The following is a 26,840-nucleotide window of genomic DNA, read 5'->3' as shown; positions in this document are numbered from 1 at the left end:
TGAAGTGGCCCATTCATTGCTCTTATTTTCTCTTTACCTAAACAAAAGTTTAGGGAACTTTTGCTACCTAACAAAAGGTAGGTAGGTTACTTACGTTGTTCTGCAGTTCAACAAAAGACAATTAACAAATGGAGAATAGTGTCACAGCACTGGAGAAGATATTTTCCCACCAAAGAAATATATTCCCTTCATTTTCCTTTGGGTGTTCGGATAATCATGCATTTAGGAACAGACATACTGTCTGTGTGACTATATCTAAGAAGACATTGAGTAAACATGTTGTTTCCATAAGATCACAGTTGCTTTCTAGCTGCTTGGAAGACTGAAAACGTTACCAAGAATTATTTAATTCATGCACATTTTATAACTTCATTTAATTATTTACATGATATTAGGACAGGGCTAACAACTTCATAAACATACAAAAGCTACTGTCAGAGCTTTTCTATCTACCATATTCTCTTTCAGCAGATAGAAAATGGCTAAATTACCTTTCTCATCCATGGCAAACTGTTAATACGAGCTCTCAAACCCACCACATGCTGAGGAGAAAATACAGCCCAGGTGCCCCTTGTTATTACTAGCTGTCATATTTTTTTATTCTAAGATGTCTGTAAGACTTCATTATCTGAATTTATAGTGGTACTTTACTGATAACAAGTAAAATCCAAGTAAAAAAAGCACAGAGAAATGAAATTGTATGCCCTGGGAGGCGGCTGGCTGGCTATCCTGAGAGCAGACAGTCTGGCTTCAAACTTGCCCTGGGAACAATCCACAAATTGCACAAGTTTTTATGAATGTGTGCGATCACGTCTTGTCTTTTTCCTAATCTCTACCCACGTCATCTCCATCTGCAACTTCCTAGTAGTAAGTCTTCAACCTTAAGTTTTCGTCCCTTTCATCCTTCTTCCCCTTGACCGTTCTCCTTATTTTCTTCTCTAAATGGGGTTCTCCACATTTTCCTCACATAATTTTGTCCCATCTCACCCAATCTGCTCCTTTTGCGTTTTCACTTGTATCTGCTTGTCTGATCTCAGTTTTTACTGCACCGTCTACGACCTAGCATTTCGTATTGTCTTTTCTACATCTGTCCATACTATTTTAAGCACTAAATTGTACTTTCTTTTCTACAATACATGATAAGAGAAAGGAATTGGAGCTTTCTAAAGTGCTGTTTCAAAACCAAAGAAGCAATGGCCTAGAGACACTAAAAACCATACATTTAAGCTTGATCACAGACAAGACTCCGTAATTGTGAAGTTCACATCTTTATTACAGTCTCTTTTCCCCTGAAACATCTCTGCAAAGAAATAACATGATAGAATAAAGTACCCATCATTAAGCCCCAGTTCGTGTGAACAGGGAGGTAAGCCAAAACAGAAATTGATAGCTTATTTGGCTTTTGGCAAGATACTATTTGGCATTTAATGTATTAAGTAGTAATCTGCATTGTGTTTATTCATTTGAGTATTGAAGGTGCCTTTAAATGTGCAAATGATAAATGGAAAGGAATTATACAAACTGCAATAAAACTGTTTGCTATTCTAGGCCTAGGAATTATTAAAATGAGACCTAACACAAAGAGAATAGTGGGGGTGGGGGGGTATTGTCAAGGATGATACGAATAGTGAAACCTCTAGGATTTTATTTGTAGGTGCATTTTTTTTTCTCCCACTGGGAAACTGGACCTCTAAGGCAGCTGTGTTATGAAATCCCACGTATGTATGGTACAATAATCTAAGTATGAGCCTGCTTTTCTCATCCACCTTTTACAAACCCTCAGACGCAACCCAAAAATTTCTGCGGGTCGCTGCTTGAAAGCCAGTGCAGCAAAGAGAAAACCCACAGATCAGGTACCAGCTCAGAATAAACCTGTGGTTGTACCATACTTACATTTTTGGAGTAATTTTTTGAGTTTTATACTGTCAGATATCTGTGGCCCAGCTCCAGTACCTCGACTTCAGATCTGTTCCACCACCACCACCTGTGCCTCTGGGTATATTAATTGCCAGATATTTACATGTTGTTTGTCATATGTTTATAACATTATCTTCAGGGGACAGATGTTGAACAGCTGCACAGTTCTATTATCTTCTGTATGTGTAAGCAAGTAAGTTTGTATTTCTGCCTGGGATTCCAATCCTTCTCTGTAGGATACCCAAACTTTCTGCTCGACAACGTTTGCCGTTTAATGTATTAGAGGATAATCTGCGTTGTGTTTGTTTAGTCGTGCTACTCGGAACATTGAAATCCAGGAACGTTTATTCTGCAATGTTCTCAATCAGTTGCAGAAGCTGAGAGCAGAAATTTCTGGACATTTTGACTGCAGCTGTTTCTCTGTTTTGCTTTATGTAGCTTATTATGCATTACAGTCAGTACTCCAGCCTCTTTATCCATACGTTTACTTGAATGCAAATGCCCAAACTTGTTTGTGTGCAATTTTTTAACTAGCTGATGTTGGAGCCAGCTGAGGCAAAAGGAAAAGAAGTGTCAATATACACATCAGTTTTGCATTTCTCTAACAAGAAAGAAAGAAAACTGTCAGCTTATTGAAATCCTGGTTTGACCTTGCCTGTGCTAAGGGTACCTAAACTTTGTGGAATTCAGAGCTCTGCTTTGCAGGAGCCTAAAGGTCAGACCAACTGCTGCAAAAATGGAGCAGAAGTCATACTGCTTATCGGGGTATGATGTATGTGTAAATTCAGGCAGCCGAAACACAACGCTGTTTTGTCCACAAGACACATTGGTGGTCTCCATGACAATGTTTGCCCCACAAGACCACTGCCTTGACATCAGTGATTTGAATACAGCTGTGGTACTTTAGCCCCTGCCTTCAGGCCTTTCACTCTCCTGCAACCCTGTTCACTAGCGAGTTTGTTAGGGCTAAACAATATGTCGTACACCAAATACCACAACATGTATGCACTCCACGTTTAAAGCGATGTTAAAAACTGTGCATATTACAAATGAAATGAACAGAAGACCATATTTAAGAGCAGTATGTTGTGGGAGATGACTGGAGCCTGCCTCTGAATGCCTGCAGTGAGTACGCAGTCACTTTGTTACTGCCATTTTTCATTGTATTCTTGCTACCCGAGAATGCAAGCAAAACTTTATATTAAAATATTAACATTTCACATGCACTATCACCTGCCGCCTTCATCTGTAGAGCTGATGCCTTCAAGGTGATATAGCTAGTTGGTCTTTGGACAATAAAAAAACGCAAAACATTTTGTAATAATGATCTCGCAGAAAGCAAAAGCACCATCTGATGCAGACAGCCCAGAAAGCGCCGTGGGGCACAGGAGGCACCAAAGGGCCTCATCTGGTGTAACTTGTATTGTCAGCAAGCACAGAGCACTCACTCGTGTCTACGTTACTCCTTACGCCTTGTAGCTGGTCAATGATGTTAATTACAATTAGATGTTCATTGCAGAACTTTATAGCTTGTATGGACAGACGAGCATAGACTTGATTAACTAGCTACAGACTAAATGGAAATATTTCTGAAGTTAATGTTTCTGAAAACTATTAACAGAATTCAGTCGAGTAATATTTCCTGTTACTAACTGGCAACAGGGAAACAGATAATACTGCCATATCTCTAAGGAGTACATTAGGTGAAAGATATGAATACCCTTATCCAGTGTCATGGTTTGTGTGTCGATATTCACAGTAATAAATCTCTTGTCAAAAATCCTTTGCATTGCATTTCTCAGCATCTGTACTCCACTAAAGCCAGCACTGTCCTGTATGTGTTTGTTTTTGCCCTTTTTATAGGAGGGTCAAACGCCAGCTCACACACTGTCATACAACCACCGCCAACTTCACTCTCCTGTAAGCAGTGTAACATTAAGGAGATGACAAGCAGGAGTTTGCACTTCCCGCCCTCTGGCAGCTGTGCCTCTCCATACCTTCCAATGTTACTCACAAAAATGGAAGCGGAAAGACTGTAGAAATAATCTTCTGAAGTTCTGCTGGGCAGAAGAAAACTCTTTAAGAGTAATGAACGAAGGATAACAGAATATAGAACACATCTTGCTTTGAAAAACCACCAAAACATAAGGGATGACAAGCAATTGGGAGAAGAAAATTAGACATCATACCGTTTGAACTGAAACAGGATATAATTGGGTAAGGATGCACAGGAAAAGCTGTGTGTTCACTTTGATTTCAACAGAAGTTGAACCAACCCAATTGCTCACCCCTGTGCAAAATCCCCCTGACCCTACTCTTCACTGGTTAGTGAATCTTCTACACAGGTACAAGATAGGGAACACCTGGCTCAGCAGTAAGTCTTCAGGAAAGGATCTAAGGGCTGGGAGGAGCCCAAAGGAAACATAATGGTCCCAGTCCTGGTAGCAGCAGATGCCATTTGAGTTGGTCTTGCTCTCGTGCTGAGTCCATGGCATTGTCTCTGGCAGATGGTTCCTCACTCTGTTTTCCTAAGCCACTTCCGGCTGCAACCATGTTCAAGCAGTTTTAAAACTGTTTTTTGCTTAATTTGGATTCTTTTACAGGTCTGATTCAGTGCGTGGCAACACAAACTGCCCTCTGTTGACTTCCCTCAGTGAGAGCACAGAAAGAACAAGAGCAGAAAAATGGAACTGGAAGAGGGAAATCAGAAGCACCTTTACCAAGGTAGCACCTAACCCAGAATCCAGCCCCAAACAGGTTTATCACAGTGCTAAGGGAAAACTCCAGAAAACTAGCAAGTATTATACTGAAGTGTTTATAACAGGAAACAAACTTTCCTACTTCCCTTAGCTTCCTGGGAAAATGGAGACCAAACAGAGACTATGTGAAGCACAGCTACTAAATAATCAGAAGTTTGGATGAAGGAAGTCCTGGTGGTGTGAAATATATATGGAAAAATGTTGCAAGAAGTAAGTTTTCTTAGTCTAGATTAAAAGGTCTGTGAGTTGCCCTGAAGTATAAAAAGAAATCACTACAAGAGGAGGGAAATAACTATTCTTTATGTCAGCTCGCAGCATAATTAAAGGCAATAATCTTAAGTTGTAAGAGGCAAGGAATGTACAGGTTCATGGAATCTCTTCTCTGAATATCGTGAAACAGTTATACAAAACTTCCTTGAGGCACGTTGCAGGCCAGTTTGTTCTGCCTTCAAACAAGGTGATAAAATAGGTGCCCTCTCAACCTCTAACTGCAATCTCTACTCTTTTCCATATAAACAGGAAAAGGTAGAGCAGGTGTGGATTTCTGTAACTTATCTCCACACCAAGAGATAAGTACGAACAAAATAAAATCTTGCATAAAAAATGTTACAAGTGCAAATTTAATCATTCAATTGTTAGCAAATACTACCATTCCAATTATCCCATTATATGATCAATCAGAATTCTTTGATTGCATCCATGCTTATTATTATTTCAGAAAACTCCACCTCATGCCCTGAAGAGTGACTATTGCTTTCTTACATTATGTGTAGCCTCGTGCCCTTTGACAGAAATGCATTTTGTTCAAATCCTGCTCTGAATACAAAACTGTTCATTTCCAAACAGGCATTTTACCAGTGTTGGCACCGCTGCCTCCTACTGCTTCCTATGTATTAATGAATTCTTCTTCACAAAATCCTCCCAAGCCTAAATGAAGTAATCTCCCACAGAACGTAAACCCAGAATTTCAAACCTACCCACTAATTATGGCTGCTCAACTTAGAATATGTTAAGTCTGATATTGCACGGCCCGCTTTTGTCTTTGACACTGAGACATTATCTTTTCAAAACCTTATTCCAAATCACAGACAGTTGAACACAGTCAAAACATCACATACCAAGCACACAGGTGGCTCATGCTTGCGATTCAAATCATATAAAATACATAAGCAGTAGTGTCTTGTAGACATTTGGCTAAAATAATTCACCAGCAACAGACAGGAATCCTCTCCTACAATCTTGGACAAAATCCTAAGAGGAATTCAGTTTTCTTTAACAAGAAAAAAAAATATTTACTCTTCACACTAACCCTACCTCATTCATGTCCTTCCTACCAAATGGAGATAGCAAATGAGGAAAGCGTCATTAATTCTGAGGGTCACTATGATCTACAATGTGCAAGCCAGCTGTGGGAAGAGAAATGAAGGTCCGTGCATATGTGTTTTATGTGTATCTCATACACAGACACGCACTCATACTATATATGCAGTCAAACTTAAACAATTCTGAACAGTCTCAGCTGTTAACTGAATTGTTTATGACCTGTAGGCATTCATGTCTTTCAAAATAAAGCTGCCAGTATATCGAATGTTTAAACATGTGTTTAAGTGCCAATATTAAAATTTCAGTTTTGAAAATGTTAGAATATACATCAATTTTTGAAATGTGAACTGCTGATATGAAAGCGTTATGATACACTAAAATATTACTACATTCAGAAAACAGTCTACATGATAAATAACAAAACAGTCATTTAACAGGGTGCCTAACACATAAAAAAACATCCAGACAAACAAACCAACCAACCTTGAACTTTCAGAAGATGTAACACTTTCACATCAGTAAACCATGTCAAACACTCAGGAATATAAACAACAGCTTGGCTTGGTGCAGTCAACCAATTTCTGTTCCAATTTAAATATTTTGGTTAGAGGTCTCATTTTCTGTTGAAGTCAGTGTAATCCCTGTTGGAGAACCAGTTTGCTTATTCTCCTCTCCTTATGCTCAGAAAAATGAGCCATGCCAGCAGAAAGTACCATATATTACCATTCTGCTGGGTACGATCAGCCAAGAGGTGGTGCTGTAAAATGTTTGTGTCTATAAGAAGTCTATAAGCTGAAGTGTACATTTATAAAACTTACAAAACTGAAGATTATAAGTGGTTATTTTTCAGCAGGTAAAAAAACCAGTGAGTTTCAAATATCCTACTACTAATATATATGTTTTCATTTTAGATCTGTTAAAGATAAATCCCTGAGTATTTTGGTTTGGGGTTTGTAGGTTTGCTGTCAAATACTAATGAATAAAAATTATTTTAAGCTGAAGCAGAGTGAGTGAAACCACTTTTTTCTTCATCGCCTTCTAGGCTTGTCTACACCAAAGGTTTGCATCTTCAGTGAGCTAATTGCCAATTGATTCAAGGTAAATGTGTTTTCAAGTGCCCACCTGGACACTTCCCAAACTCAAATTCTGTAGCTTAGAAACACTAAGCCTGAGGCCAACTGCAATCTTGGACCAAATATTTTGCGTGTGTGCACGTGTTTGTGTGCGTGTGCGTGTATGTGTGTTTGTTATCGCTGCAAATGAATCAATCTGCTCAAGGTACCTGGTAATGAGCAAACCGAAAGCCAAAATAACGTTTCTTGCAGTAGAACATATTCATTAAAAAAAACTAAAGAAAGCAAGTGCCCCCCCACTTTCAGTTATTTTGCTATATTTTTCAATACGATAAAGCAGTAATTGACTCTGCTTCCAAGGCAAGGCTGACATAGTTGGGTATTATGATAGGTGAAGGCCCTTTAAACGACTTATTTAACAACTATGTAATCAAACAGGAGAAAAAGAAATTTTGTCAGTAACTCATAAGGACTCAACTTCACAGAAAAGCTGCTCCTCACCCACAGCGTTCATAGCCTTCTGCCCAGCGCAGTAATTAGCCTTCTCAACCACAATAGGAGAAAGCTGCTCATACAGCTTTATGGATGCAAAACTAAATGGGACTTTTAAACCTAGAATTCAATTGCAGTCTTTGTTAAAATCAAGGCAATTCTTACAAGGCAAGGATGCTGCTTGTGGACAGGAACTTTTAGAGATGTTCCACTGTGCATTTTTAATTTTGGAATTAAAATCCTTTCGTGCTCAGTTTTCAGTTTCTCTTGCAGTAAATCCTACCACCTCTAAAAGAAAAGGAAAAAAAAAACCAGAGCAAAACCCTAAAATTTTATTTTTGACCCTTTGTGCTTAAAATCTCTCCAATCCCTTCAAGTGGGGAAGCAAAGCAAAGTGTTGCTCTGGTTAAGTATCAGCCGTACTTTTAAAATAGCAACATTGAAATTTCAGTAAATATATTTATTCACATTTATTCTTCCATTATCCCATTCTTTGACATTATGAGCTCATAGGAACATGCACATATTCAGCCTCCTGGACTGAGGAAGGGTAACATAGGGCAAGGATATCCCTGCCAGACAGATATCATCCTAAATGCCCCTAAAGATGGAGATTACAATTTTTACATGGATCATATGCTAATGTCTCCTGAGCCTTGTAAATTTCTCTGTTATCTATCAAAGTCTCTGCTAATTAAAATGATCTTTTTCATGTCCTTTCTTTAACAAGGAGAATAATAAACCACCTTTCTATTTAACCAATCTTTTATAGAAGTTATGGGTTTTTTTCAACCTTCTCTTTTCTAGATTAGACTACCACAGTTCCTGCAAGTTTTGCACAGGCCATGGTTTTCCACATCTTTTATTTCTTATTATTATCTCCAGATTTCCTCTGGCTTTTCTATATCTTCCACCAAAAGGAAATTGGTCACATTTCAGCTGAGCTCCAGCGAGGCATGTTCACACGGCTGAGCATAACAATGAGGGCGCTGCCATGCAAGAAACCTCATGGAAAATAACTTGGAAAAACAATACAAGGAACTAACTGTAAGCAGCCCAAGAGATCAGCAGTTTCCATCAGGACGATATTGTCGTACAGCTGATGAATTAAATGAATGGGCTTCATAATTTTTGCAAGTTGGGGTGAAAGAAGAGGAGAAATGACAATGGTTTTATACTTCAAAACCTTGCATGTATTGTGGTTTATTGTCAGTGAGGAGGGAAATGAATGGCATGACAATGGCGCATCAGAAAACCTCTGCTGTACACAATTTTGAACTGCTACAATACAAAGACTGGTGTAAAAACAACACTAAGAAATGTGTGGTCATCACTAGGAAAAAAAGATTTGGGGAACTTTATAACATAATACATTAGCTGTGTTAAACACATGAACTTTTTGAATTAATTTAATTTTCTTCATGTTGTAGAAAAAAAAATAAAAGCCTTTCTCTCTCTAAATATATAGACACACACTTACACACACGCTCACTAAGTCCACAATAACGCAAGTACAACTTAAAAACAAGATGGGTCCTAACCAGTTATTTTCAAAGATATTTCTTCTGTGTTTCTACTCATGCAGTGCTTTAATTCATATCAGAACCTGTCTTCACAATAAATGACCTTACAGAAGCTGGTTAGATAATAAGACAATTAGCTAATAAAAAATATAAAGGGAGAATTCAGATGGACATGAACATAATGTGTATGCATTATAGAGCCTTAAACTTCCATTTATATTCTTGTTCAGAAAAAAAGTGGCCTCAATTCTCTCCAGCTTAATTGCTTTCATCTTGAAGAAAATCATTGATAGGGTGATTTGAATCATGTAGCCTTTGCCTGGACATTTCAGTTATTAAAAAAAATAAATAAATTAGTACTTCAAGATTTCCATACTAGGCAGAATAACATGCCCATTTTCCACCTCCTTCACAAATAACAAATTGTAATTCATAGATTCATAGCTATTTCAGTAAAAGATGAGTGTTTTGATCAGAAGCTTAATTAGCTGAGGACTGAAGGACAGGGATCTGAGGACAGGCGTCAGAGAAACTACACTAATTACACAGAGACAGTTTAAAACAGAAGCGAGAGGACATGTGTTGCATCAGCTGTGAAATGCCCGAAGCAAACTAACTCATGGAGCTTTATTAGCGTTGTTGCAGTTCGTGTATTCAGCTTGGTTTGTTGAGACAGTTCCAGTCGTTAGTAACCAAAAGCACCAGGGACACCCCATAAAAAAGCAGGTTTGGTTGACAAAGATGCTGTACTCAGATGACAGCTGAGTTCTTCAGGCGGGTTCAGGACAACCTGACCCAGGTGAGGGAGGTGTGATGCCGCATCCAAGGTCCTCTGGACCAACTAGCCGAAAGGCGACTTTTGATAAGTGAAAAAAACTTTTCCTGACTTATAAGCTATCTCATTTTTTTTCCATTTTTTTACAAACAACAGCTATTTTGTAATTTCACTGATGTTTTGATATTACCACTGATTTCTTTCCATTATTATTGACACTACTCAAATATTGGTCCTACTAGTAGCAACAACTAGTAGCTACGAAATCCATTACCAGGCACAGGGCGCATAAGAAAAAAGCTTACTCAAGGTCATGTTGCAATGGATGCTTCATCAGTGCTATATCAGCTAGCTTTTTATTCTCCGGCCAGTAGTAGTGATTATTAGAGAATACCATCGCACAGAACATCGGTAAGCTGTTCTACCAACACTGCCAGGGTTCACTTTGCTAACTCTTTCACAAAGTCGTATGATCACTGGAAAACTATCTTTTTTATCACTCACAGATTGTCATTGCTATTAGTACCTGTTTTTTTTTTTTCTTTGAATACTACTTGTTTTGGGCACCCAGTACGGTACATCTTCAAATACATACAAAAGAGTGGACATTAACTGCAGTCAGCAATCATTAATTTCAGTAATATTTGATTAATAAAAGGGTATGCACAATAGCAAATGTACTCACATAATTACTTGAAAACATGCATGAATCAAACTTGTTCAAGCTTATTCTATTGTTATTGTCTTGGTTATAGTAGTCACTCAGTCAGTTTGACCCAACTCTATAACCTGATGTTGTTAATGAGTTCCCTTTTAATGCGGTTAAGAAATGTGCTTGATATTTGATTCCTTCAGTTTCCTCAGTGACTGAGAATACTTTTCAGCTCTATTAGCTGACTTTTTCATACAAGCTTGTCTCTTTCTCTGTTCAAAAATCCATTAATTTTTTTTTTTTTATTGAAGAAAAAAACATTATTTCTTCCATTTCCCGGTTGCACATGCATGCAAACTCGTATGTTATTTTGGGAAAGAGAAGAAGTTACCCCTAGTTCCTTCTTGTCATTAAGAGCAGCAGCCGCAGCACGGTCTCCTAGTGAGCAGATCTGTGCTGCTGCACAAGGAACAGTTTCAAAGGACATTAGGTCCAGAGGGAACTGTAAAGGTGACAGAGTTTTATGTCTCTCGGTTTAGTTAGTTAGCAGCAATTAAAAGATAGTATACCACAGAACTGGAGGCAATTTTCTGAAAACCTGAGAACAGACCAAAAAAAAAACCAAACTTTTTTCCTAAATGTTTAGCAAACATTTGAGCTAAACAGCTGGCAACAAAGGCAAACATAATTTTAAAAGTGGTTTTTTTTTTGTCTGATTAGGTATCTCTTCTCCTCTCAGTTATTTTAGCAGCACTAGTATACCATTTCCAACTGTTCGCAGCCTGCCAGGGGTTGTGGAGGGGGAGGATAAGCAACAAAATCTGTATTTTTAATGAAAACTTTCACATTATCATTAGTTATTATACAGTTTGGGGGGTGTTTTTTTGGTGCTTTTTTAATGAAAAAGATTCTTTTTCAGGTCACCTTTAAAACTTTGTAGAAGTTAGTGTGTGTTATATGTATCTTACAGCTCTTTGAAACTGCTTTGTGACTAGAAAAGGAACTGAGCTCCTTTAATAATGGCATGTTATTAAAATACTAATGATTTTGCTGTTTAGAAGTGTGCTTTAATGATTTTTACACTCCTCTTTGATCAGCAGAAAATGGTGACAAATCTGAGAGGGGGAAAAAACAGTCTTAAGTCTTGGAGATCTCTCCCAAACCATGTGACTGCTATAAAAGCTCAGAGAAAAGAGAGTAAAAAGAGAATAAAAAAGGCAGCAGACAGTAAGTGTAGATGTTTTATTTTTGCCCTGAAAGACTCTCCTGCCTAAATAACAATGAAGCAAATAAAGAAAAATATATACTGGTTTGACCTCCCTTGCTTTTTGAATGTCTTCTCTCTTCATCCCCTGTAAGGAACATGATCTCCTCATTGCTAAAAAATCCCTCAACTTTCTCCCTTTTCCTTCTCCAAGAAATCACTCAAAATCCAATTGCCATTTATTGCCCTGTCAGGGCATTCTGCCAGGTCAGGCTGATGACTCTTTTCTTTCTCTCTGCCCACCTAAACAACCCCTTGGGTACCACACCGTCGCCAGCTACTGTCTAAGAACAGGCAAGAAGCAAAAGGCCGTGCCCCTCTGCAGCCCGGCCACGGGGACCCCCTTCAATAGACCAGCTATACAGGAGAAATAATTCAACTCAAAGAAAGAAAGAAAGAAAGAGAAGAAAGAAAAGAAAGAGAGAAAGAAAGAAAGAGAGAGAGAAAGAGAGAAAGAGAGAAAGAGAGAAAGAGAGAAAGAGAGAAAGAGAAAGAGAGAAAGAGAAAGAAAGAAAGAAAGAAAGAAAGAAAGAAAGAAAGAAAGAAAGAAAGAAAGAAAGAAAGAAAGAAAGAAAGAAAGAAAGAAAGAAAGAAAGAAAGAAAGAAAGAAAGAAAGAAAGAAAGAAAGAAAGAAAGAAAGAAAGAAAGAAAGAAAGAAAGAAAGAAAGAAAGAAAGAAAGAAAGAAAGAAAGAAAGAAAGAAAGAAAGAAAGAAAGAAAGAAAAGAAAGAAAGAAAGAAAAGAAAGAAAGAAAGAAAAGAAAGAACCCCAAAAAGTAGAGGTTTAAAATAGATATTTGTAATACTTTCTCTAATGTCCAAAACCTTGAAGCGCTCAGCCCAGTTTGCTCCCCTGAATGGGGAGGGGGATCTGCGGGGAAGCGGAAGTGCCCCCTTGTGCAGCCCAGGACCCCACTTTACTCTGCTGGTGTGTTTTGTTACCCATCCATTTACCTTATATTATGCTTAACTCACGCATGGCAAATAACATGTAAATGCAAACTCTATTAATTGTGTCTAAAAGCACATTTAGGATTTGGCTTTTTTGAAAGAAGCACAGAAAAGAAGAAAAAAGAAGAAAAGTGAAATTACTTCCAGTAAAGTTGATTCGGAAAGGTCTCTCTCCACCTCCTCATCGGCTGACTTGCTCTTTTCTGGCTATCACAGTTTTTGCAATACAGGATTTCAGGGCTGGCCTCAGGCTTTGTCTAGTCAGACGCTCCATCAAGACTTTACCCATGAAAAAGTTCCTCTTAGCTTTTTTCTAAGATCCCACCAAGTAGGATAGCTCTTACTGGCTTACAAGTCTTCCCACGCTGCCAAACAGGTTGAATTCTTAGCCCAAACTCATTCTATTTATATCTTCACAGGGGGAAAAGAAGAATAAAGAGAAAAGAGAAAAGGAAAGGGAGAAAAAGAAAAGGAAGAAAAAGAAAAATGGAAACAAAAAGAGAAACAAAAGAAGAAGAGGAAAAGAAAATCCTCTTTGTCCTCTTAAGGGTTGTTTTCCATCCTCTGGCATGGCTTTTCCGTACCCCAGGCACTATCTCCTGCACATAGCTCTCTAGCAAGGAAAACATTTGATCCCATAATGTGTAAAACCTTTCCCATTCCCTTGGCTTTTCATTGTGAACTGCTCAGTGGACCTTACGTTACATTTCAGTCTGTCCAATAAACGCACACATCCCCGGAGAATAATCATACACAGCTTGAGTAAGAATACACACAACAGCAGCTAATCATTCTGGATGAGAACAGGGTCCTCGTGACCAACCTCCAGCTTCTTCCTCTTACGCCTACCAGAATTGTTTCAGAAGTAGAATAACTATACAAGTAAAAAGAAAAAGATTAAAAAGCAGAAACAACTGTTTCTTATGATTTTCTAGATCTTCTCTCAAATACAGTATTTTAAAGATTCTGCTCAACCCTGTCCTTACACAGAAGGCTCCATTTCAAAATGTCATCTTACCCCTTGCTTTCTCCTATTTTCTGGAATGTTAGGCTGAGGTGAATGTCCCTAATATGTTTCAAAAATATCATTATGTAGTTGTTGTTGTTGCTATTTTCATAATGTGGCTTTGATTTTAGCCACAGAAAAATCTGTGCTCAGAGTCCTTAGAATTAAAGAGGAAGTCAATGGAATAATGTTTTTATATTTTTTCCTCAGAACAGACTTCTGAGGTGAGGAAGGGGAAAGCTTAAGCTGTTAATTCTTCCCTTGTTTGCCTTGTTCACCTTTGTGGATCAGAAAGATATCACCTGATTGCCATTAAAATGCAACAGACTTTTTTTTTTTTCCTCCCTGTTGTGCACTTGTTGGTTTTTTTCTTCCCTGACTTATTAACATGACCAAGAAATGGTACATAGCACCATAACACATTAATAGATGCTGTTCTTCTAACATCCTCATATCACAATCTCTTCCTGTATGCATTTACAAATGCTGTGTGAAAGAAATAAGCAAAGCTTGTGGTTTTTGTTTTTTTTTTTTATTATTTCTACAACATAGCAGAAGGAAAAGCTGATTAAAAGATTTATTCAAATATTTACATGACACACTGTTGCAGTATTAAAGTGTGAGCTTGCTCCTTTTACAAATCTCTTGAGCAGTAAGTCTTTTCTCCCCATTGTTACTAATACAGCTTTTAAATGGCAGTTACAAGTTGCGATCACTTGAGCCTCTAATTGGGCATCCTCTCTGATTCTTCTCTCCCTCCTCCTCTTCTCACCTTGCCTTAGAGCGATTCACACAGAAGGTGCCTAACCCATGTCCTCGCTCCCAGTGCTTCTCTAGACTTTGCCCCGCACACCCTCCCGCACGCCAGCGTTGCTCTGCACATCCTCTTTGTCATCTCACCCTACGCGCCCTTTCTTTGCCCATCTCCTTACATTTGGAACAGTTTTGTAAGAGGGTGCTAGACCAATACCCTCTGCATTTCAAACGTTCTCCTTAAAACTCATCATTTTCCATTAGCCCATGAAATATAGTAGAAAATGATGATTGGCATCCCAAATAGGATCAGAGCTGTCATTACAAGTCACACATTATTGGAACCAGGAGTAGCCCTGAGCCACCAGCCCGATCTGCTAGCCCTGCCTTTCCCCATTTCCTGGCATTCCCAAAGAAACCAGAAAATGGGTCCGAGCATAAATTGAGACACTCTGATATTTGTATTACTGCATGTATGGTAGATGTCCAAGCAGTACGATCGGGACTGAACATTTTAAGTGCTCTCGTTGGGAGGGAACCGCAGCGTGTTCCTACTCCAGGGCATCTCGCCTTTGTAAAATGTCGCTATACATTCTCTGGTGCCATTGTGGTGCAGTGGAAGTCAACACTATAACTTAAACACTGGCAGTAATTAAGTATACTTATTTACAGTATAAATGGACAGATGTACACAGTTAGCAGTGCATTCCACAATATTCATCCCTAGTGCTCCTGAATGCATCCAGATACCAGATAACTTAACATGTACTTTATACTCCTTATTAAATACAAGGAGATACTGAGACATTAAAAAAAAAAAAAAAAAGCGCCTTTTTTATAGACATTTAGGTGGTTGGTGGCAGAGTTGGGAGAGAACCTAAACCTAATCTATCCTCTGGTGAGTTTTAAACGTATTACCTTCCCTATCATATATGTAGGGTGATCAAAGCCTCATGAATATGCAAGCTGATCGCCAAGCTAGCTGGAATCCCTGAAAAAGTCATTCCCCATGAGTACAGCAGGCCTATACTGAAGACTTCATCTAGAGATAAAATCTTTCTATCTCAGCTCATATTTGTTTCATGTGACAGTCCTCAGCACCGTCATCAATTTTACACCATTTTCAAGGACCGGTAGGAGTAATAGCTTCTGCTTCTTGACCACTGAAGAAAAGAAGTCCCATATTAAAATTTATCAAAACCATGAACTGTAGGCATAAGGAGCCAAACATCTCACTTCAAAGACATTTGATAGATAACACATTAGTGCAAAACAATTTTTCCTCCCTCTCTCTTTCTGTTTGCCACTTTATTATATAAAAGCATTGTTCTAGCTTTTCCTTCAATACATGCTTCACTGCCAAGTCTGGACTCCGAAGTACTCACAGGGATCAGCAGAGGCAGAACCGTTCCCTCTGGTAATGGCCTCCCTAACACAGGCCTGATACTTACACTGTGCTACTCTTAAGTGAAAATTAGTTGACGTAACAGATGAGCATTAGTACTGCAAAACCTCTAACTAGGTAAATTATTAGTGAGTTGTTTGGGGGGGAGGAGGTTTCATTTTTTTCCTGAATTTTTAAAGTGGTCTTCCATTAGGCATAGTCTGGAATAACCAAAAGATGAAACAGAGTTCACACTGATGAAAGCACTGAAATCGTAAACCAAAGGAACATGCTTCAATTAGAAACATAACATGCTTGTTCAAGAGGTATTTGAATAGCAGAATCTTTCTTCTCTCAGTTTAAAGTCCAGTTTTAGAAAAATAAAATAAGTTCTTTCATTCAATTCACTCATTCAGTGTTCCACTTGCAACTTTTTTTAGTGTGGATGCTTTTGTGATTCTTTAAATAAAATAAAACCATCAAGCTACCTAGACAGCAATATCATGCTAATGCTTTGAAACAGAAATACGTCTCAACTACTAGCAGCATAAAAGAGTAAAAATAAAGCAAAAAGTTACCAAAAAAAGGGAACAAAACTTTTTTAAGTAGCCAGAATGCCCTTCGATGAAATAAGCTTAGTAGCTCAAGTTCTATTGTAAACTGATAGAAGTTTATATAAAGCCATCACCATTAAACATCTAACAAAACTCGCAGGCAGAGATACAAAATTAATCACACGTAAAATATATTCTTGAGTGCAACGAGGGGAACCATTTGGAATTAAGAAATCTTCCACTGGTGCTTCAGTTGTCCTATTGATAAATGCAGGATTTCTGGTTCACGAAACAACTAAATGCGTAACAGCAGAGACATGAACGTGTACGAATAGCAGGGCTTGACCCTGTACTACTACAAGAAGTTTATCATAGACATAAAGGCTTGTGATCAAGCTCTGAATTCCTTAGCACAGGAAATGGTCTCCTCTGTGGGAGTGTACCTTCAGCTTGTAGAACGCTGGAGCGTGAACATACTACGACAGCAATACATGTTACAGGGGCAAATACTTTACAATTTAATTACATTTAATACCTTAATATGTAATGCTTACAGGAGATAAAACCTCCCAGAACTGCCTGGGTTTCATATTCAAATTAAAAAACAAACAAACAAAAAACAAAACAACAAAAAACCCCAAACAAAAACCACAAAACCAAAAACCAAACCACAAAACCCATAAAACCATCAAGTTACCTAGACAACAATATCATGCTAATGCTTTGACACAGAAATATGTCTCAACTATAAGCATGAAAGAGAAAAAATGAAGCAAAAAAAAAAGAAGCAAAAATGACCAAAAAAAAAAGGGAAAAAACATTTTTAAGTAGCCAGAATGTTCTTTGATTTTCTGTTTCTATTCTGCACCAAAACCCAGTCACTGACAAGTAGAACGAATATATAAGCTGGGGTTTATCAGTTAAAATGTATGTTAGACATCCGATTAGCAGAACAACGTATGTCAGATAATTAATAAAATTGCCAATAAAACCAGGAAAGAAATAACTGCTGAAATGAAAAACATGTATTCTGAGAAAAAAATTCACTCACTGTTTCCATCATGAAATAAATTGGTATTGCTGCATGAAGAATCACACAGTGAAATATCATAATCAATTCTGGTCCTTCCTACAGGCCAGCACTTACATCTACACTAAAATAGACACTATTACTCTGGTATATGGCACTGAAAAAGGCAACTAGCTGAATAAGAATGGTTTGTAGCTAGCAGATAACAAACAAAGGAAAAATAATCCTTCTTTACCCCTCCCCAAAGAATCAAAGGGTTGGATACAATTCTTACGTCCCTGACAGATAAGATTAGCTAATGACAAGCTCTGGGTTCATCTAGTAAATCCAGCAATGAATATACAAGCAAAAGTATAGAAAAAAGGCTGGTGTTGGCAAATTTGAAAGCTTCAAGTTCTTTCAGATCAGAACTTGCAGAAAATCAATTTATACATGAATTTTTACTTTTCTTTTAAAACAACTCTGCAGTCAGATCGAGTCAAGCTTGCCATCTGCTGCAGATAGAGATACAGCTATATTCAAGAATTACATTATAAAACTTCTTCGTAAACTTTACATGCAAGCTGTTCTTGTCAGAATTAAAGTCATTGTGATAATGTACCTTAGTATTCAATCAGGCTTTAAATAAAGAGTGACAAAAGTCCACATATGGGTGACAAGCTGTTCTACAGTAAATATTTTTGTATTTATTGAGAAGGGGCTTATGGCAGTTTAGGACATATTCTATCAGGCATTTCAGTCTAAACTACTTATAGACTAATAACAGCAAGATAAAACCCTTGTTCTAAAATCCTCACCAAAATTTCAGGTTTTAAATTAACTTGATCCTGTTCCTACTCCTATTTAGTTATGCTTTTACTTCGTCATTTACTTGAAAACTTTTCCCAGCTGGTGGCTGTTATAGAATGGAAGACACTTAGTACTCTGTGTTTTAAGCAAGGCTTGACTCCCAAGTCATGCGGAAAGCATCACTTTCAGGAAGAGAAAAAGTAAATACAATGTAATTTTACCGTTACAGCTGACCCTCTAAAGCAGAGTAAAAATTCTTCCACTTTTGTTTGTAAGTAAACTTGTTAAAGCCATTTCCAACATTCCTGTAACTGAGGGGATACAGTATTAAAAAAAAAAACTCAAAAATTCCTTTTCCACAAACTGTAGCTAGAAGCACAATTTACCAAAAACCAGAGGCAAAAAAAATCTTATGACAAGTGGAGATAAAATTGTTTTTGCATTTTCTATTCCATTTTGAGAAGTTACAAGGCACACGTTGCAATTAATATAGTTAAATCTTCGCTACGGGTTCATCATGCGTTACTATTCTGTTATGGCAACTATGCAAGCAGCTCGATACAGTAATGAAAAAATAGTTTTTAAAACTGATGAATGAAACAGATATACTATATGCAGTCACAGATGAGCACACATCATATAAGATAAATCATCTTACCCTGATGTTGGATCAACAGCTATGGCCTTAGGGTTGTTAAGATCCAGCTCGATGAGGGTAATGCACACTGATCCGTTCTGGCTGCAAACAAAGATCCTGTCACTGACGTGATCCACAAAGTAAAAATTTCCAGTGATCCAGTCGATTGCTATTTGCTGCACATCTGTGAAACAAAAAAAAAGGGTAAAAAGCTCAGAAGTGGAACTGCAATACAAATAACTGACCTGCTAGCTGCTTCACCAAGCAGATGCTCTGCTCCATTAAAGAGCTCAAGCTGTTTTTACATTTATTATACGGTAACTCATACGAAGTCCAATTCTCAATACACAAATATTGGTAGAGAAAATTTTTCCTTTTTAAGTACAAAAGTCTGATTGCAGCTTCAAGGACATGAAAGGTACACATTTTAGAGCTCTCTTAAATATTTTAAATTTTGTCATTGTGAAATTTTTATGGTTTGTTCAGAAGCAACATCACCGAATGATGGTGCATCTGTGAAACAGGGGTCCGAAATGCCGACGGTAGCAGATCGCAGTGGGGAGGCAGCCTCTGAGGCCACTCAAGTTCTGAAGTTACGGTTCTAGGATGTCTGTTACGCCATGGGGATGCTACACCGACAAAGCTGAGAAAAGTTTATTAGTTACGTTCAAAGGAAACTAAAACCAGATGATAAATAATTCACAAAACTTCCAGAAAACTGAGGCAGATATGCATGCCTAAACCCACTGTATGTAGTAGCAGGCATGCATGTGCATGCGTTCATTTTCATTTAATTTTTTTTTTTTTTGTAGTTCTGAGAAATCTGGATGCTGCCAGACGTCTGATTCAACCACCACATTAAGCAGCATCAAAGTAACCGTCTGCATGATACTTAACACAGAGAAGTTTCTTAGCGATGATGCCAGGAGCTTGCCTTCTCAGGACACCAGGGCAGCTTCACAACTACCTCACACAAGTGGTTTAAAACAGTCAGTTCTTTTTCTTGGGGGGTCCTGGAACCACTTTCTGTAAATGTCTTCTAAATCCTGCATCTTTCTTCCAAGTCAATCTACCTGTCCCTACATAATCTTACTGTTACACTTAGCAAACATAAAAAGAAGCACAAAGAACATAACGTTAAGAATTCTTTAGTTCCTATTCTCATTGACGGTACTGTACCGAAACCACCCTGTAAGACTGAATTTGTTATTCTTAAATGAATAACTCAATAACAATATTCCCTCTTAAATATTTTCAATGTTAAATATTAAATAGTTTTTATGTTTAAAATGTATATTCATAATATTACAATAGTTTTGAAATACTGCTAACAGAGGTTGCAAGTCTTCCATTACGACAGAAGCCAGATGTTATAAAATATCACTTCACACAGTAGCTTTTTTCGTTGTTGTTACTTTCGGTTTTTCTCTAACGCCCTTCAGAAGTTGAATTTTTAGGGGTTTTCCCCCACTCCAGCAAGAACCTGCTGCTACTGTCACATACATGCTGCACTGGAGAATATAAATAAACTTGATTCAGAAAGAAATTGTAGTCATTAAAGTTTTGACAGTAGCAGGGCTTATGAGTCATGCATTTGCTAAATACTTAAAGTAGACATGGAGACTCATGTGTTGTCCTTCAAAGTACAGGTAACGTAAACAAGATTTACTCAATAAAACATCAGGAACAGTTTCCAGCTGTATTCCATCTCAGGCATCCCATTACACAGTTCACTGCTGACTCTTCTATCTCAGATTTCTTCCCTTCTGCTATTCATTTTCGTTTTAATTCAAAGCGAATATTATGACTCTTCCCTTCTGATAGCTCCTATTACAAAGATATGCTGCGCCAGAATAAAGAAATGCTCCATTTAGCCCAGTATCCAACCTCCAGAGGCGGCCAATGTCAGGTGCGCTATGAGGCATATGCGAGCACTAATATATTGTAGACAATGGGGAGCAAAAGCTTTTTTTTTTTTTTTTTTTTGCCTTGTCCAAACAAAATATAGGACACATTTTTTAAAATATCAGAAAAACTCTCGTCCCTCTGGAAATCAGCAATTATTTAAGCATTTTCAATGTGTCTGCTTTCCATTTTCTGAAGTCGAATTCACGGAATTAAAGGTTTATGGCTCACCGATTCAATGAGACTTTTGAAAATTGAACATAGGCTTCCATGTAATAGAAGCAATTCTGAAAACATTATTTATAAAGGATGAAAGTTACAAAAGGGATTCAATTTTAAATATTTGTAGAAATAAAACTAGTAATTAAATTCCTGCAGTGAGAGCTCTGGAAGATCGCTATACATTGGGAAGTGGATGAAAAGGAACACGCTTAAGTAGCAGCCCGCTGGAGGAGGGTACTGTTTTCTTCTTAACGTGTGGGAAACGTACCTATTTTTAGATAAATATGATATATACCTGAAAGGCATGTCACACACAGATTATTAGATCTGTTAACATAACAATACTACATTTATAAAATACGTTGGCTGTATTTTTTCCTTAGTTATTCATTAACATATCTCAAGAAACGGCATAAAACAGGTTCTTTATATTAAAAACAAGGATAATTAATTACAGGTTGTATTAGGGATGACCATTTGCATCGAATAGTTAAAACTGAGATGGCTCAGCAATCCGGGAAAAGTGAGACATCCAGAAGAAATGTCACACCATAACCTTTGTGTCAAAGGCTTCAAAAAGCATTGGCAGCTCCTAACACCAATTTACCTGTTTTCCCTTCCCCAGCAGGTTGTCTTTGGGAAGGGCATAGAGGTACCAGCAGAACAGGCTATTTCAGAGGCTTAGGCTCATTACAACTGCATTCCCCGAGAAGCTGTTCATTACAAAGCATGCTATGCTTAAGGACTTAATCATAGAGTTTCCGGAAAAAGCTGCACATTAATTCACGTTTTTTCTTCAGAAGTCTACTGCATGAAATGGAGGAGAGATCTCCCTCTATGCCAAGAACACTTTCCTCAAAAATAGACCTTCTGGGGCAGTACATCACTGTAATCCAGTAATTAACCTGGACATTCAACGCACAGTAGCATTATGCAAATTTAACAGTTACAAACATGTTGTGCATTGTAGATACCATTGATCTGGTTTGGGTTTTGTCTTTTTTGTAGCATGTGCTTTGCATGAATTGGACACATCCAGTTTCTCACAACAGAAGGAGGTTATAAAGAATTCTGCTAGTCTACTTCCCCATAAAATTATATTCTACATGAAGAATCCACTTAGCTAGCAGATAACAGTTTTTATGAACCAAACTTTTACTCTCTGTGGTTGTTTAGCTACGCATTAAGCTGCTTGGAATTGCTCTCCAGTTATCACACAAGTTGAACGCATTGTATTCAAGATGGACCACCTCTCTCAACTTTAAGGGAAAGAACATGGCTTCTATCAACTTATATACTTAAAATTTTACTTGCTCTGAACAACACTGCAATAAAGACAGCCTGAAAGGACTTGGAAGTCTACTCAGGACTGAAGGTGCAACAATTTCATTGACAGCTGCTATGTGAAATTAGAACCATGATTTGTTTTTTCTCTTTGGGCATGGTTTTGGACCTTTATCTCTCTATATATAGCAATTCAGTATTGTTTTTTGCTTGCATTTTCCCAAAATTAATGTATATATTTGAAAATGTTTTAAAATAATCTTTATTTCTTTATTTTTTGACACAAAATGTTGGGGGTTTTGGTGTTGGTTTTTTTTTTTTTATCTTGCAGAAATTGTTCTTAAAGGAAGAATTATTCTGACTTACCCAAAAAGCTAAAAAATGAAGGTACTACTTTGTCTCCCATAACCCATATACATCTCTTCTGAATGAATATAACATCCAGACTTCCATACACAAAGTATTCTGGGCTTGCCTGGGGGAGGTGAGAGCAGGGGAAGGGGTGGTTGTGTCTTTAACAATAAAAGAGCATGGGTGGGCAGGTACCCTGACTCCCCACGATTGCAGCCTCGAAACCACAGCTGTGGGGAGGGAAGTGTTTGCTACTCCCACCGCACCAAAACATCAAGTGTGTATTTTACAGAAACCTTTCCCCTCTGCAGAGAGCAGCTGAGCGTTGTCACAGGTAGTCAGGCCTGCTAAGAGTCACTTGCTTAATTTATTCTATTTATTTATTCTATGAGGATAGTGCAACAGTTGTTTGGACGGTTGGCCACATTGTAGGGGAATAAACGCTTTGGAGAAGCAAGAGAGGATTGCTGCAAGAAAACTTTCAAGAGCTTAACATTTCTGTGATGAGCATCCTAACACATGGAAGATGTCAGCATAGTCCCTAACGGCAGTGCAATATAGGAGTGCAAGGGTGGTACTGCTCAAGTGCTTCATGCCAGGAGGAGTCACCTTCTGGTCCCTCTTTCCCCAAAGGCACATCTGCAGATCTCCTGGGCATGTTCACACCCGCTTACTCGACAACTTGTTATGTCAGTAACTGTTTGCCTCTGGGGCTCGCTTTCATAAACCAGCTTGTAAATAAGTAAATAAGAGTTTGCTTCATTGTATTTTGACTAAGGCAGCATCTCCTGCTTCCTGCTGAGTCAAAAGTGGTGAGACAAAAACAAAGGTTTAAAAAAAAATCTGGAGGCAAAACCATGAAAAAGGAGATAACACAAAAAATAAGCAAAAATGGGACAACACATTTGAGACATTTTGCCTTTACCTATAATTTCTCAGTCTTCAGGGTGTATTTTTTCCACATATATGCATTTACTTCACCACCACTAGAAAGATGCTTTGATTTTTTGACTGAAAGCTGAGATTTTAGCAGGTGAGGCTTTGTGAATTGTGTAAGGTAGGTGAATTATAAAAGTGCCAGGCATGGACGAACCCATTTAGTTTAATTTACTATCTATTTAGAAAAAGCCAGACAAAATTATATATTTGCAAAGGAACCAACAAATTTTATTCCAAAGACAAACAGCAGTTTGAGGATAGGTTCTTTGCCTCCACCTGAGTAAAAAGACAAGTTTTGAATAACAAGACAAACAGTAGCAAGCCTTTCTTTTTCTAAAATAGCCAGTATTGGTGAGACCAGGTAAATAGTTAAAATGTTAAATGACAGACTGTGAAATCTTGCAGAAACACTGCCTTTGCTGCGCTTCTCTTCTGAGAGCAACGTTCCTAATTAGCAGGCCAGACAACCTTATACTGACACTGTGGCTTCGGAAAGTTAAGCTGGCATAGATTTTTCTGTGCCCCTTCCACTGACAGCAATTTGCTGTAATTATGTCTGCAATGCCATTTAAAAAATAAGATTTTTATTAAAAATGTCACCATTCAATAAGTTAGACACACTGGTGTCTAAACTTATAATAGCCATGTCCTGAGTGATTATTGCCTATGTTTAAGAATGAAAAATCAAATGAAAAATATCCATCTATCTTTTTCAAATGACTCATCCCCAAATATCTAATTCCTTTTAATTAAATCAGCCTTCTGAGATACTGTTTGCAAAGAGTATAATGCAAAACCTAGAACATACTAAATTTAAATAAGCACTTTAAACCATCCAGACTTCAAGTTCCTCAAAGAAAAGAAAGCTTTTCCTCTTGTTTGCTGAGTAACATAATTTAAATTTCAATAAATTGGGTTATTGTAGAAAATAGAGTCGGTTTTCTGCCAACCCTACAGGATATTAGAAGATACTGCTTTAAAAGCCTATAAATGTAAACATTTAGACAACAGCAGTTTTCCTGAGCTGAAGAGTTTTTTAAAATATGAGCCTAATCTAAGTATTATGAATACTTAATGAAAGCATCCTGGTAGCTCACGAAGACACCTAGTCCCTCAGAGACATAGTTTATCCAGTCACTCAGAGATTTAAGCATTCATCTTCCAACCATGTATGGAAGAGAACACGTTCAGGCACGTATTCCGTATGGGCATTTCTCTTTCTGTGTAAAATCGGACTTTCATCCTTCTACTGGACGCAGCCCACTTATCAAGAAGAGAAGATCCAACGCCTGAAACTTCAAGCGATTTAGGAGTTTCTAAAATTAGCAGTTCCGTACCTTTCAAAGGATGCTATGAAGACTGTGACACGGTCTGGCCTACAAGATCCCTGTCAGTCCTTATATTTGCAAATTAATTTGTGAACACTGATGATAAGAATTGGTCATACAAGCCAGTTTTGGGGCTTCAGAAGCAATACAGAAGATAGCTGTGTACATTTGCTGCTCAGCTCAAAATATAGTCTTAGCCCACCCGGTGGCCCTGTCCTACCTACAGCTTGTCTTGCAATAGTCCTGTTGTACACTTCTAGTTCTACAGAAGCTAGACATTTTCAGGTTTTCTTTATGGCTTTGTTTCTTAGGCTTCTATAAGGCATGTCACTACAGATGGAAGTCAAGCAACAGGGTGTCATTAAGACATGCTATACTACATTGGCTGAAGCTGGACATTAAGTTGGTACTGAGGGAAATGCAGGTTTAACAATAAACTTCTTCCTCCCATTGGGAGCCCAGGGACCTACAGAACAATAACAACAACAAATCACCTCTTCCTCTTCTAAAAACTCCCCGTTACAGAGCATTCAGAGGAAATGTGATTATGGCAGACCCAGGTATGCTTGGGTCTGTGCCTTTGCCAGGAATTTTAAAGCAGGGTAGCAAAATCTGGTCCTATATTTTTTAATATATTTCTTCTTTTACTTGGTTTATACAATGATTCTACCACACAATTCATCAACTTTCTGGAATGAGTAAAATGAGTGAATTTTTCTGATATTGGGTCTTGGGTCACAGAGTTGGCTGTGATGCAGCAGACTAAATGAGCAAGGAAAATGTGTGAAATAACTTACGAATGGCCTTACCTTTTAATTCTGAGTATTATGATTCCTATAAGGGGTGAATTTTCTAACATCAATGTCATGACAGAAACAAGTAAGAATAGTCGAAAACCATAACGTTTCTAATTTCTGCATGACTGAGTTTCAAACACATTGCCTTGTGATTGTAAACTTGTAATGGGGTCCCAGTAGCCTGCATACATGCTGAACAACAAAGACAGATTTATAGAGGTACATAGCTATAACAGTCTCTTTTTTTTTTTTTTACTGCACATTCAAAAGCTTCTTATAAATCTACTGAGACTGTAAATCAAACCCAGTTATTTACTTCAAAGCAGGTAAGTCATCCACTGTTAAAATTAAAGCATAATTCAGCCGCAATAGGCATCCCATCAAGCATGTGGACTAAGAGAACTGCTGCGGGGAAAACGGCGTGGCTACATTAGGCTGTATCATTTGCTTCGTTTAACCACCTTCCATCAAAGGCAAAAGTCTACAACCTTCCACCTTCCTAGGACTGCCTGCTGCACGTATTATAAACTCCATAAGCCATTGTCAAAGAAAAATAAGGTCACTTAGACGTCTTCCCAGAAAGACACTACGCAATACATTATTACAATTTTACAGTTATGTTAAGAAAATATAGAGTTACTTTTGCAATACAAAGTATTTAAGGAAAACGACTTCCAGAGAAAGTTTGAACAGTTCAGTACCAGAGGTAGGCAGTGGTGCTTTAAGGAATGCTTTTGGGGGGATAATGTAGAAGTAAATTACCTTCGTCAGCTCTTAAAGAATGGCTATGGGAACGAAGGAAACTCACAATGCACATTTTTTGTAGAAGGTAACATTTGTCAGACAACATTGGTTCACAGGACCTGCAGTATGCTGTGGTTACTTGAAGGTAAAATGCAGGTCATAATTTTGGAGGATAATTTCATTTGAGCCCGATATAGTTCCTATACTTGGCAGTAATAGGTTAGTGGTTGGACTCAATGATCTTAAGGGTCTTTTCCAACCTTAACGATTCTATGATTCTATGATTCTATTAGCAATATATGCCCTGGACAATATGAATATGCAGTATATGACATAACCTAGTGCTATAAATCATTCTGTTTCTTTTCCCCAAAGGGGATCATTACGTGC

General features: G+C 37.8%; 1 protein-coding gene across 1 annotated transcript in view; it reads right to left on the bottom strand.

The window, feature by feature from the left end:
* The window catches only part of LRP1B (LDL receptor related protein 1B), a 761,744-nt gene that overhangs the window by 329,907 nt on the left and 404,997 nt on the right, over positions 1-26,840 (bottom strand). The window contains exon 7 of the mRNA XM_064451033.1: positions 18,902-19,064. Coding sequence (XP_064307103.1) covers positions 18,902-19,064 — 163 coding nt within the window. The remainder of the gene's footprint in view (positions 1-18,901; positions 19,065-26,840) is intronic.

The sequence above is a fragment of the Phalacrocorax carbo genome, chromosome 5 (assembly GCF_963921805.1).
Source record: "Phalacrocorax carbo chromosome 5, bPhaCar2.1, whole genome shotgun sequence".
NCBI lineage: Eukaryota > Metazoa > Chordata > Aves > Suliformes > Phalacrocoracidae > Phalacrocorax > Phalacrocorax carbo.
Note: the sequence above shows the minus strand (reverse complement) of the source record. Positions and strands in the feature narration are given on the sequence as shown.